The 14,610-nt window shown below is 41.7% G+C and overlaps 1 protein-coding gene across 1 annotated transcript in view; it reads right to left on the minus strand.

Moving 5' to 3' along the window:
* Window positions 1–1,955: 1,955 nt before the first annotated feature.
* The window catches only part of MCF2 (MCF.2 cell line derived transforming sequence), a 95,907-nt gene continuing 83,252 nt past the window's right edge, over window positions 1,956–14,610 (minus strand). The window contains exons 29-30 of the mRNA XM_067548082.1: window positions 12,900–13,000; window positions 1,956–3,871 (exon numbers count right to left, since the gene is read on the minus strand). Of these exons, the coding sequence (XP_067404183.1) occupies window positions 3,831–3,871; window positions 12,900–13,000 (142 nt within the window). The 3' untranslated portion in view covers window positions 1,956–3,830. The remainder of the gene's footprint in view (window positions 3,872–12,899; window positions 13,001–14,610) is intronic.

Below are 14,610 nucleotides of genomic sequence, written 5' to 3' on the forward strand. Positions count from 1 at the left end.
CAGTAGCAGTAGCAAAGCCACTCCACGGCAAGTGGTACATGTGTGGATGGAACTTGCTGCTCCTATTTCTGTGTTACTTTGGGCTACAGGAGCCCCCGGGTAGACCCACTGGCCCATCACTGACCTGCTCACTAAGTCCGCTTTGTTCTCCTGCACAACTTAGCACCAGGGTGCTCTCTTCTCCCTGGACAGCGGAAATGTTGGTAGCTTTCCTGTGTCTTGTAGGCGGCCTTGTGAGTCCATCCATGGTGCCCCCTTCCCATAGGAGGCAGAGCGAGACTTGCTTTAGGAACTCATTAAGCTGCACTAAACAGAGGCTTCTGAGACTGATACAGAGGTGTAGCAAATTCTGAATCTGATTAAGGTGGTTAGTTGGGTATTTGTTTATCTATGCACTTGTATTTCCCAAATTCCAGGGAAGTGAGATAAATATAGTTCAGGGAAAGTTTAAATAAGATCAATTACTAACTCCTGTCTCCTTGTTCCCACTGAAAACCAGTGACGTCTGTAGGATTCCATGGGCCGTGCTGTCACTCCCATGGGATGCTGATCAGCATATGCCAATGATGGACAAAGCTTTGTCACGCCGCTCTGGCTTTAGTGTCGGCCAAAGCATGACAGCAAAGGCTTGCACAAGGAATATTCCTTGATTTGTCTGACCACCCACCATCCCAGCTTCCTTCCCTCACAAAGACAGAATATTTGGGGGGGGGAAGAGGGGAACCCCATAGTCAATACGAATTCTGCATGTCCACTCTATCATTTGGAAGCTTATGCTCCATGCATGTTTCACAAGATCTCTGCTGCAGGCTGTGCAGTGAAAAGCCTTGTGAAAGCATGAGGTGTTGCTCCCCCAATCCAGTAAACGCACAGCAATCCTGGCACTGCATGGGCCAAAGGGCACATTCAGCGGATGCTGAATAACTTGCTAGCTGGCTTCCCCACTCCCGCCTTCAACAGTGTTCAAAAGGCAGCCTGATTGCCACTTTCTCCTCACTCACAAAAGCATGACAAAACTATGTTCAATTGGATGAAACAAATGAATACTTCATAGGGGGTAAGCGTAGAGTCCGAGCTATGGCGGAAAGTAAAATGTTGCCTCCAGCCATTCTTTAAGTACAGCTGCTGTATTTATTTAAGTTGAGCTAATTTTAGCCTCATTTCTGAAAAGCACCAATCACTACAATTTTTGCCTGCTATATGCATGAAATGCCACAAACATCCGTGGCACTATATACAAATGAATTACTAATTGGCACTAGTTTGGGCCAGATATAGGCCCTGACCATATGCTTAACTTTAAGCATATGCTTAAATTCCATTGAAGTCAACAGTAATCAAGTATATGCTCAAGTGTCTTCCTGAATCAAGTGTCTTCAACAGCTATCCATAGTGCAGGCAGGAGCTATACATGCTTCCTCAAACAATTCTTCCGAAAATACTTCCACCCTGAACTGCAAAACCTTTATTATTCCAGTCCTGGTCTTCGGGTGATCATATAGCACGTGTGAAAAATCGGGACAGGGGGTAGGGGTAATAGGCGCCTATATAAAGACAAAGCCTTGAATATCGGGACTGTCCCTATAAAATCATGACATCTGGTCACCCTATCTGGGCCGCTCTTGGCTAAGTTTCAGAGGTGCCAGATTGTATGGTGGTTTTGTAATACAGATCAATGCTCATGAAAGATTTCAAGATTCAGGACAAAGATTTGTATTTAGTTTTTCAGGCTATTGCACTAGTAACTGAGCCCTCTGTCCCTCTTATCACCAGTTTATCCATCAATAAACAAATCAGTTCATTTATAATGTCTACAGGTATTATTTTATGTCAAAATATGTATAAGGGCTTTATGGCTACTATGAAGAAAGGAAATGCAGTCAACCCAAGGAAAACTATTTTTGTAATGTCAAAGCACAGAATTCGTTAGACAAAATTAAATGTTCTCATACGAATTTATTTAACAATATTTAAATTTATTAAATATAGATTTAACACATTTTTACAAGTACATATACAATATAGTTCATTTAAATTTTGCAGACAGAGAAAACCCTCCGCTGTATAGTACCATTTACATGAACTCCTTCGTTAAACCATATACTTAAGGTGACATAATATTTATTGTGCAAAGTTCCAAATGTGAAAAGTCTAAGAGTGTACAATCAAATTAATCAGTCCCATAAATTAATCAAAAGCTTTGATTCAAGACTATAGAAGGCAGAGAAAATTAAAACCATTTTAATATGCAATGTATGCTATGCATGAGACATTGCTATTTATGCTTGTACCTCAAAAATGTGTACTCACTACCATAAGAATTGTTACTACTGTAAGTAGCCCCAATAGCAATTTAACAGAATCATATATTTACTCTTAACAAGTGCTTTGTGGTTCAATTTAAAATAGATAGAAATGTATTTGGATGACAGAATCTGCTCATTAAGAATACAGTAATTGGACAAAATTGGGATTTCGCTAGTGTTTGCAGTGATCTTTAATTCCAATGCACCTGATCTACTGTACGATTTTGAAGTTGGATGAGGTATCACCAACAGTAATATTATGCTAGAGAAGTGCTGTATACTGCCGTGCTATGAAACGTACCATACAATTCCAATGACGGTCACACAACAGCTCAGCAATTCCTTTGTACAAAAATGGTCACTGGAAAATAAAAATGATGTTTCATATAGCAGCTTTATAGTATAACTCTGAATTGATGGTTCACAAATCAAATTCACATCAAAAGGGCTCTTTAGTCCGCAGTATAAAACATTCAATCAGATGAGACCGTGTGCAAATTCAATATTGCATGCATACCATTAACCCTGTTTTCAGCGCAATCAGAATGATCTTTGTACACACCTGTTTAAAAGTCAAAACTACCTGTACATACGTAGTACAAAAAGAAAACTAGACAAAGAAACACAAAATAAATTATGAAAACATTTAATTTAAAAAAAAAAATTCACAAGGTAAGTTACCAGTAAAGATGCTGAAAAGTACAGTCTTATAACAATAACATCTTTAGTGCAAATGTAGACATCGAACTTATCGTTATGGCACATGTTCCAAAGGGACAATACATCAAATGTAAACTTCAACACTTGCTAGATACAGGTGTTAGCCTTGGAACCCTAAGTGATTCTTGACAACCCTGAGTTGTCAGTCAGTGGTCCTGATCCTAAATCCATGGAAATCGACATGAGTCTTACCTATTGATTACAATGGGCTTTGGATCAGATCTTCAGTGCAAAAGGAAGTTCTTTAGTATTATTGCATCATCATCACATGAGCCAGCCAAAAGATGATTTTACTGTACATTACATTCGCATAGCTGTAACATATCTAATATATCTAATTCCTTAAAATGAATTAATTAGAAAATGTGGCTTTTTAATTTTTTGGTTTACTAAAACTGAACTCTTTCATTTGCAATCAACCGCAACAAAGGTTGTTAACTAATAAACAGGTAAAGCTTTTGACCTGTAGAATAAATTTCAGGCATCTATATGAAGTGTCAGGATACTGTTGGTTTACTTCTCTGATGAAACTTAATGGATGACATGGAAAAACAGCAGGCAAAAACAAAACAATACCATACTTTCCATAGGGGGAAAAATGAAATAGCAAAGAACGTCTTCCTTTATGACTCTGACAAACTGTTTAGGACTGCAGTCCCGTTCAGTGCAGATGAAGTTGTGAAGTTCTGTGAATGTGATGAATAGTACAGGGTAATTCCAACTATTGTGCTGTTTCTCTGTAACACCTAGTTCAAAGTCTCCAAAGTAGCATCATAAATAGGAAGCTACTAGTTCACCTTTAATTCAGGGGAAACTAAACTTTCTTGTGTTACACAGGGCAGCATCTATAAAGTAATGAAGAATGATAACATTAAAGCATCTTATTCCAAGAATACATTGCTCTTGTAATAATGTAGCATGTGGGCCAAACTATCAGCTTCACTAAAAGCAAACTCCCACTAGCTTCCGAGGGAATCTTGTCCAAGCAAGTACCACAGAATTTGACTCAATTCAGTAATCTACCAGTTGACCACCACAACCAGTTTGATGATATCTTCTCTGCATTTATTTTACTGTGATGCTCCAATGCTTCTTTACCGTATCAAAATATCTGCTGTATAAAGCTGATGAGAATTTCCACCTGTTAAAAGTGGAGTCTCTTTTCTGTTTCAGAGGCAAAAAAAAATCAACCTGGGATTTAACGGACCCTGCATAAATAATTTTGCATAAACGACAAAGCTGGTGACTGAAATCGTGACAGCGCATAATAGTGCAAATGGCTATGTTATATTTGCAGAGCTACAAGTGTGATTATAAATGTAATTATTTATAGTATACTTGCTAACGTTCGCAAACATGCTCATTTAAACTTGCAAGAGCTCAACGTTTCAAACAAATTACAGCAAAGTCCCAAAGCAAGTGGTCTGCTGCCATTAATATTCCCTAGAGTGCCACGCATGGGTCTGATCCAAGTCCACTGAAGTCAATAGACTCCCACTGACTCCAGCAAACATTGGACCAAGCCAATAATGCATACGGACAGGCCACAATGGTCCATTGTGTGTTACTGATTTCAGTAGAACAACAAGACACACAACGAATGTTGTCACTGTCATAGCAGAGCATGCTTTGTTGGATGCATAATAGTACATCATGCACCCATAGGGCATTCAAGGGGTTAATTTGGTAATTAGGGCAATATCATTAACCAAACCCATGAACACACTTGGTGTGAATAATATGCTATTTAAATGAATGCAAAAGTAGCTATAATCCTGCAAAGAGCTCACGCAGGCAGACCTTGTGGATCCTCATTCAAATAAATGAGGGTCCACCCGTGCAGAGCTCATTGCAGCAGTGTGACCTAATACTGGAAAGAAGTCTCTCGACTTGCTGCTCTTTAATATTCTTAGGACTCTGCCCAGATTCTCATTTTGCAGGCCCAGTTTTATGCCCAGAAATAATTGCACCATTAGCTAATCACTGGTATAGCTTGTAGAACTTAAAACGCCTCACTGCCTGATCTGTGGGCCCAAATAGGAGGTAATGAATCTAGGTGTCTACGGCCTTGTCCACATGGGAAAGTTACACTGGTACAGGACACTCTTATTCCAAACCCGCAGTTTGAGACCACCACTGAAATGTCAAGCCCCTCAGGTACAAGATGCACATCTGATTAATGGCGCCAAGGACGAAGAGCCGCTCTCTGCCCTATGCTTTCGTTAATAGATAAATATGGTCAGCACATTAGAGCGTGTGTGATTTCCACTATAAATACTCCATCCTCGGGCACCCAAGAAATGTATATTTTCATCTGGTACATCACATCCCCATGTAACTGGTTATTTCCCTTTTTAGTCTATGATTATGCATTGATAATCAAAAATCTATAAACGCAATCTTGTTGAGCACACACATGTGCTTTGTAAATAGCCCATTTGACATCATTTTTGAACAGCGATCAGATATTTTTCCTCGGTACCCGTGGAGGAAGTGCCCTTCGAAAGCACTCGGGGTTGACCTAACTCTGCTCCCAGTGCATTCAATGGGAGAGTTACCATAGGACTTCAACGGAAGCTGAGTTAGGCCAACACGGAACTCTTTTGACAATCTCCCACCCTTCATCTATTTGCTCCGTTGAATATACAGACACATTGTGGGTGCAGCTGGGCTTCCTTATTCATGGAGAGCCTAGTTATGATCTCAGAGACTCCAACGGAGCTACACTGGTGTGAGAGCAGTGTGTGTTAAAAGGAAATCAGGTCATCTGCCTCTAGGGAGATAACGGGATATATTTTATTTTTACACACAGGCCTCAAACAAGCAAGGAGGTCCTCATGGATAGATCCCCCACACCGTTCACTTCAGTGGTGCTCCATGCGGGCTGCAGGCTCTCCACCGATATGGAGCTATCTTTTAGAAGATCTGAGTGAGTTAGGAGTCCAACTCCCCTTGACTTTCACTCACTTGGCACTTCTGAAAATCCTGCGTCGGGGCCTTGTGTCGCATATCACGACGTAAGCGTCCCAAAGCAACAGAAGAGCATGAGAATTTGGGACATGACGTGAAAGCTACATACACTGGCAGTTAGGATCAGATATAATTCTACCCTCCCTGTTTCAGGCTATTTAAGGGGACATAACTTTAAAATCAACTTGTTACTTTTTCAACAACTCTGTTTTTACTTATAATAAAAGTAGAAAGTTTTCTTTATTTTTCCATTTTTCTTATTTGATGCACTTACCCGTGCTCTGCGTATTGCCAGTTTAACTGTCCGTCAAATCCCCAATCCTGCAAATACATGCAATAGCTTGGCTCCCTGCAGCCGTGTGGTGTTCTATATAGTTAATGCATCTATTTGCATAACTCAAACAGTTTCCACAGTTGTTTGCATGGTTGCCCCCCCCCCCCCCTCCCCGACTTCTTTAACACAGCAATGGGAGGAGAGGAAAAGCTATTTACAAATTTAGGATAATGCAATAGTAAATCCAGAAGAGTAGGCAGGGACACTCCAGAACAGATGGAATACCTGGACATACTTTTAGCTTCTTTTTGTAAAGAACTGACTACATTTAAGTTGGTGGTGTCCCTCAAAAAGCACGCAGTCGCCTCCTCCCTTAAAGCACTGCAAAAATTTCAAACTTGCCCCTCTCTTGGCATGGCCAACTTTGAAAAAAGGTCTGAAAACACCTTTGTCATTGTTTGCGCTGTTATCAGAATTCTGGGATGAGTGTTTAACTGTATTTGGTCACCACTTCTGAGACAACAGAAGAGCAAGACAGCTGAACCCCAATGAGAGAGGTGGTTGCAGCAATTTTCTGGCACATCCATTGTGTTAGTGAACTGAAAGTAAGTCACACATCTGGTTTTATGCTGTGACAAGGCCCTCGGATCTTCCACCCCAGTTCCTGATACCTTAGGTGTCGCACGACAGTCGGAAAGCTGGGAGATGCCTTTTCATCACCGACGTGGATACAAGAGTCACAGGACACACGCAATCTTTGGCATATTAGCAACAGGTGAGATTTCTGGAGAACATGTTATTTGATGGTTCATTGTGGAATAGTCGTTTGGATTATCTACGGATCTTCCAACACACATAGAAATGGCCTTCAGATCCTTCGTGAGGAAAGTTTTCTATGTTTAATTCACAGTAAAGATAACTGAGATGACCATGTAATATCTGACAGCTAGAACAAGGCACTTTAACCCAGTAACACATGCTAAAGTCTAAGGGAAACTATTGCTTGAATGCTGGTATTTTATGGACACATCTGTCTAGAAATCCCTTTCCCTGTGAGAGCTGCACATTAACACCTGCAATACAGAGTGATTTCTGTTGCTCTTTAATGCATGCAGAAATGCACTGACACCTGGAAAATCCATCCACAGATTTCCACAATGGTAGAATGTATCCCTTAGGAATTAAAGTGACTTTTCAAGAGCAGCTAAGGGCTTGCTTCAGACGTTACAATGATTGACAGAGTTGTACCAAACGCTAATTCACAAGAGGGAAAGATTAATCTTCTAAACGGCCCAGGCTAGTAACTGATTTTCCCAAGTCTTCTAATTTATAACCAGGGAAGGCTTGTAAAGAGCTTAATAAAGCTTTCTCCATCTTTGTCTGGGCTATAGAAAGACCGGCCTTGAAATCGCTGCTTTACCTTGTACTATGGACAGGTTACATGTCTGACTTTAGGAATGAAAAGAAGCTAGTGACCACTGGATTAGTCTGGTTATTGCAAGCTCTCTTTTGAGTACAGTCTCTCTCTCTCTCTCTCTCTCTTTGCAGGGCCTGGCATATTTCAAGTGGGTGCCCTAACCAGTACTGGTCCATAGCACAGCAGGTTATTCACCAAATACAGTATTGGATGGTTTGTACTTGGAAGGAAATGCCCCATAACTTCATTAGCCTATAAAGTGCTTTGAAGAAAAACAAACAAAAAAAAAGGCCTCCCCTTTCCTCTGATTCTTTGGGGCCCTACTGGTCATAGCACCTTCTAGATCCAGCTTCCTTAACGCAGCACAGCAACCTCTGCCCAGGAGTTGGAAAGCTAGGACAAAGCAGGAGCTCAAGGGAAGGAGGCAGGACTGCTACACAACAAAGAACCCATATAGAGAGGGCAGTCTCCTAGGCTTTTAAGACACACCTCTCTCCACTCCCTGAACGAGTGATACAAATAGAAATTCTCGTTTTGCTTATTTTGCAGTAAGATCCTTGTTTAAATAACCAGCCCTGAGGAGCTGAGGCCCTTTATGAAAGAGCCTCACTTCGTATTGGTCCTCTAAATAAATAAGCAGGCCCAGAGAGAACCGGGAAAGTTTCGGGCCCAATTTCTTACTTTTAGACGGTGTTTTAGTTTGCTTGTTTTGTAATCTCAGATTGAATCTGGAATGAGGCTGCCAGGGTGAAGCTTGATGTTGGAGACTGGGAGGGGCTTTGGAATAGCGCTCACAAAATCCCTACCCATAATTCCAAAATGGGATTTTAAGGCATAAAACTTTGTTTTTCTCATAGAGTTTTGCATGTTCCTGAGCATGATTTTGCACTGAGATTGTAATTTCTCAGATTCTCCCATGGTTTGATCATGAAACCCTGGGCTGGTCTACACTACAAAGTGAAGTCAGCTTAACTACATTGCTCAAGGCGGTGAAACATTTCAAGCCCTGTGTGATGTAATTAAGCCCATCTGAGCTCCAGTGTAGACACTGCTAGGTCGACGGAAGAGTTCTTCCATCACCTTAGCGACTACCCCTTGGAGAGCTGGATTTAGTACAGCAGCGGTTCTCAACTTTTTTTCATTTGCGGAACCCTAAACATTTTTTGAATGGAGGTGTGGACCTCTTTGGAAATCTTAGACATAGTCTGTGCTCCCCCCCCCAGGGGTCCACGGATTACAGATTGAAAGCCACTATATTACAGCAAAGGAAGAACCCCTTCCGTCGCTGTAGCATGTGTTTACCCTGCAGGGCTACAGCACGGCAGCTGTGGTGGTGCCACTGCAGCATTTCTATCTTAGACATATCTTCTGTGGTTTCAACTGTATTTTGCTTAGAGATTTTGAGTTCATTACAATTTGAACCCAAGCAAAATGCAGGCACGTTAACTTCTGTAACGCAAAAACACTGCACTTCACAGAGCTCTGAAAAATGACATCACAAGGTTTTATGTTTATTGTACCTCAAAGACGCCAGGTCAAATTTGCTCAGCTTAGAAAGGAAAAGATGGGGTTTCTAGAGAGAGGCCTGGAAATTCAATTTGGGATCTGAGAGGCAAGCTGGACCCTTTCCTGCTGGTACATCATTATACCAGATTCTCCAGTCAAATTCTGCTCTCAATTACTCCTAGGGGACCTTTCTATCTTCATCACCTGCCTTCACTGCACACATTTAACCCAGAGTGGAAATCTGCCTTGCAAAACTGGAGCTATTATATACACTCTTGAAAAGGCATGAAATATAATATATTCCGGCTCACTTTCCTGGAACTGGGTTGACACCTCAGCACGAGCAGGAATAAGGAAAGTAGAGGAATATTGACATTTCTCTGTCAAGTCAGCAGATATGGCCAAATGCATGCAAGGAACAGAGTGGATGAGTCTGAAGATACTTTTGTCAAATTACATTTCGGAGAACAATGGCTTAGCGACTATAAAGATATGACATCACTGAATATCACTGTCTAAAAACCAGTTAATACCAATGAAGATTTTTATATTATAGCCAAATGTTTTAAACTTTACTGCTTAAAATTAGGCACCTAACTCCATATTTAGTCACCTAAATGGCTTGATTTTCAGAGCTATTGAGTCCTGCAACTTCTCTTGAAACGAACAGAAAAGGCATAAATTGTATACGTGACCTTAGCTCTGCTCACTTGTTGCTATGCTTTATGAGGCACTCTTTATACTACCTGAGGACATACTATTTTTCCAACAACACAACATCAGATTTTTTTGCTACAACTCTAAGTCTATGTCTACACTACCATCTATGTCGGCAAAACTTACATTGCTCGGGGTATGAATATTCTACCTCGACTGACATAAAGTTACACCGACATAAGTGCTCATGTGCATAGCGCTATGTCAGCGTGAGAAGCTCTCCTGCAAACACAGCTTATGCCGTTTGCAGGGATGGGTTTTTTATGCCGACGGGAGACCTCTCTCCCGTCAGCATAGAGCGTCTTCACCAGATGCGCTGCAGCGCTGTACGTGGAGACATGCCCTTGGAAGCCTTTGACCAGACTGCAATTGTCCCACCCAGCCAAATGCTTTACCTGCCCCAGGAGGGTGGACAAGTACAATTTTGCATGGTCCATGCACACAGCAATTGACCTCTAATTTGCATTGAGGAATTTTGCAAGCTACCAAAAATCATTGGATTGCTAGAATAATTATGATTTGGGGGAAATACACGGGTTTTGCTGAAAGCAAACCCAAAGTGACTTGTTCTCCCACATCTAATCTCTGCCAACTCTTTTTCCTTCAGTAATCCTCCCTGTCACCGAACTTTTCATTGTGCTAATACTTTAGGCACAACATGAGTTCATTTGCTTAACAATAGGAAACCAGATACTTGACCGTAAACATGCAGGAAAATATGCTGCATTATCCTACAAAATTGCTAAAGTGCATGTAAGAGCAGAATCAGGTCTAGAAGCTCTAAATATACATGAAATACTGAGCTATATAGAAGAGAAAAAGTTTACTTTTAGGGAGAACAAATAAGTCTGAATTGTTACCAGTCAACCCCTGAGAATTCATTAGCAAAGCTTCTTGGTGTCAGTGAGAGACTCACAGATTCAAATGATCTTTCTGTATTTTTTCCCTTGTGAAGTTTCTCCTAATTTTTACTTAGGCTCAGAGACTTATAGACTTTATGGTCAGAAGGGACCATTATGGTCATCTAGTCTGACCTCCTGCACAACACAGGCCACAGAACCTCACCCACCTACTCCTGTAGTAGACCCCAAACCTATGACTTAGTTATTGAAGTCCTCAAATAATGGTTTAAAGACTTAGGCCTTGTCTACACCACAAAACGAAGTCAACCTATGTTATGTCAATGTACCACCACTGCAGTAATTACTGCGGGTTTTCATGTCCACACTACCTTTCCTCTGCTGGTGGTGCACATCCTCACCAGGAGCGCATGCACCGACTTAAGTGGGATAATATGGGGGGCTGACAGCCTGAGCTGTCCCGTGTGGGGTTCACACATGGAGCACGGCAGGCTTGGAGCTGACATCCAACAGGCAATGTAAGTAACTCAGTATCTACACTGACACAATGCTGCCCTAACTACATCGACCTAGCTGCTACACCTCACACAGAGGTGGAGTTATTAAGTTGACGTAGTGGGTGACTTACATTGCTGGGAGCTATATTGTAGTGTAGATGCTTTCATAGTTAGATTGACACAAGGCAGCTTAAGTCAACCGAAGTCTGTAGGGTAGCCAAGGCCTCAGTCTATAAGTGACTTTGTATTTGAGCTGAAAACTGCAGGTCTCCGTGATTTTAGAGAATATTAGCATGACCCCTACAAAGATGGACATTGTGTAAAGATCTGCCCAACAGCCATTCTGCTCCAGGCAGCATTTGTGGCTTGTGAAGCCCAGAGAATCTTTTTGATGCACATTCAGTCCCAGAGAAACTGAGTTACGCTGATCGAGAGTTCTGATCAAATGCACTGGTTGAGGTTTTGTATGCCTGTGTTATTCATTCTGGCCAAATCTGATAAATACACTCGGTCGTTGTTAAACCAGCCCAGGCTACCCCAGATGTGAAAATCACAACACTTGAAGTCTAAGTAATACAGCAAAATAACACAATGGAAAAAGTGCAATAATATTCAGCACCGATGTTTCTGAGCGAAAAAAAAGGGGGGAAATGTCAACGTTTCTTGAATACATCCAATTGGAATGTTGAAATGTTGACAAAATTCATCAAAATTTTGAATTTCAATAAAAAGAGCAACATTTTCAGTGACATTTTCTGCTAATATCTTTATAGCTGTTTGAAAGTTTTTACATTTTAAACTTTCTATGAAAAACAGTAAAAAAAAAAAAACTGGATAAATTTGTTTGAAAATTTCCTTCCCCCCTTTTTTAAGCACATTTGCTTATAACCCTCCGACTCGTACTTCCAACTCTGCAGCATTGTAAGAGGACCTTATACCTGGGTGGTAAGATCAAATGCACAGGAATGCCAACTGGTTGTAAAGATGTTTTCTTGTATCATCTGTCCCCCCACTCTAGGTCTGGATTTATACCACGAACGATCATGGGGAAAAATACATTTTAGAATCTAGGAATCTTTTCCCGGAAACCCCATTTATTATCAATAAACTTTAAGCAGGAAGCCAGCAGTCAGCTGTGAGTAAAATGATGAGGCTGTATATGTCCAAAGTCCAGTGAAGCAAATGGAAAGACTCCCTTCAAAGGATTTTGGATCAGGCAGCAGTATCTTTTTAGAGACGGACACGATTTTGCCTAGATGATATTATATTCACACAGGGATCCAAACTTGCAGCAGTGTGCAGAAAAACAGCCTGCCCCTCAATGGCTGCATTCCATCTCCTCTCCAAGTGCTCTTGCAATTATATCTACGTTTTAAAATATTTGGCATTATTTCACCACTGCCTTAGTCTTAAAAATCACAAAAAAGTCTTAAGATGTCAGCAAAATAGAGCAGCAGCTTAATTGTACTACTTCTGCAGGCTTTTGGGAGTAATTGCATTCATATTATTAATTGCTTTTTTCTGTTGAGTCTTACACAGTGAAAGTTGATACACAAAATATAATGCAAGCCATGGTTTTAAAAATCTGATTCCAATTCCGAAAATATTTCATATACGTTTATCATATGATACCTGCGACTTTGGCATTCCGAAACCTACAGTCGCCGATTACTATCTGCAAACTGTTGACAGGAAGCCAGCCTTCTTTTCTTCTGTTTAGGTTTTTCGCCAACCTTTGAAAGATAAATGTTTTAGTGGAAAACAGGAGTCGTTTTCAAGCAGCAAAGGATCTATTAAACACACTGCTCATTATTAATTTGAAAAAGGTCACAGAATATAGACAATACATTCAAATCAGTGGTCTTGATTCAGCAAAGCAATTCAATGGGACTTAAAACGTGCTTACTTTGCGGATTCAGGGTTTGGGTGTCTAAAGTAAAGCATTCACATCAGTATTTAGGCATCGTTGACCTCAATACGCCTACCATGCATGTGTTTGAAAAATTGGACCTTAATATTTCTGTGTCTGTCAAATCCTTTATTTAATAAAGCATCAAAATACCACATCTTGATCAGCTGAACTGCATTTAGATGGTTCCTTCATGTTTGGAAATTCACTAATAAATTAAACCTATTCTGTTCTAACAAGAGGTAACAGCTTTTACATTCATTCACCCTCACAATTCTGCTGTGAGGTAGGTAAGTATTACTAACCCGACGCACAAAACGGGGGATCTGATGCAGCGAGCTTATGCAATTTGTTTCAAGCCACTGAGGGAGCTAGTGTTGGAGTCAGGACGAGAACTTGAGAGTGCCTTGCTCCCATCCCTTGTTCAGACCACGTCTCTCTATCATTTAGCCTTCTATGTTGCAATCGTTCCTGGGCATACAGCACCACTTACTTCAATGCATATGCTTGGCATTTTTACCTATTTTTTGGTCAAGACTAATCCTGCACATCCAGCTGTAAGAAACCCACGGCCACAACAAGAGTTCAGGGGGTTAAAGTAGAGGTCCCCAAACTGTGGGGCATGCCTCCCCTAGGGGGGTGCTGACTGGGGGTGTGTGGCAGGGCCAGAGTCAGGGTCAGGGCCAGCCCTCATGGGGAGGAAACGCCACCCAGCCACACACTGCCCTGAGCTATGCTCTGACCCGGCCCCCCAGCCATAGCTCCAACCTCAGCTCCCGGCCCCCCCGTCCATCCATCTGGCCTTGGCCCCCAGGTCTGGGCCCCTAATCCCCACGGCCACTGGCTGCCCCAGCCTCGGCCCCTGACCCAGCCGCAGCCCCCAGCCCAGACCATAGCCCTGCTCCCAGCTGTGGCCCCAGCTCCAGCCCTTTCCATGACTTCACTCCCAGCCCCAGCTGAGAGGGGCAGGGCACGGACAGGGGGCAAGAGGCAGGCACGACTTAAAAAGTTTTGGGACCACTAAGTTAAGGTCTTGTGGTTAAGGTGCTGAACGGGGACTCAACCGAGCAGGGACTGATTCCTGGCTCTACCATTGACTTCCTGTGTGACCTTGGCCAAGTGACTTAATCGCTCTATGCCTTAGTTCCCCACCCAGAAAACAAGGCCAATAATATTTACCTTATATAATAACTAATATTACAACCACCAATATGTATCTTATATAATACATTGATTTAGGAGTGTAACCTTAGGTTCACAGGAGTCAGTCTCCGCGACTGACTCAGCATGGCCAAAACCACCATGAGAAGCGGTGATTGGTCAAAAAAAACCTGATTCCATGCTTTGTATATTGACGTTCCCAACATTCATTCAATTTCATTTCCCTTGCAATACAATGAATGCAGATCTGGGCCAGGAATCCTATAAGGGGCA

The sequence above is a fragment of the Emydura macquarii genome, unplaced genomic scaffold (genome assembly GCF_026122565.2).
Source record: "Emydura macquarii macquarii isolate MOO-44397 ecotype Brisbane River unplaced genomic scaffold, CSIRO-AGI_Emac_v2 contig_1253, whole genome shotgun sequence".
Classification (NCBI taxonomy): Eukaryota; Metazoa; Chordata; order Testudines; family Chelidae; genus Emydura; species Emydura macquarii.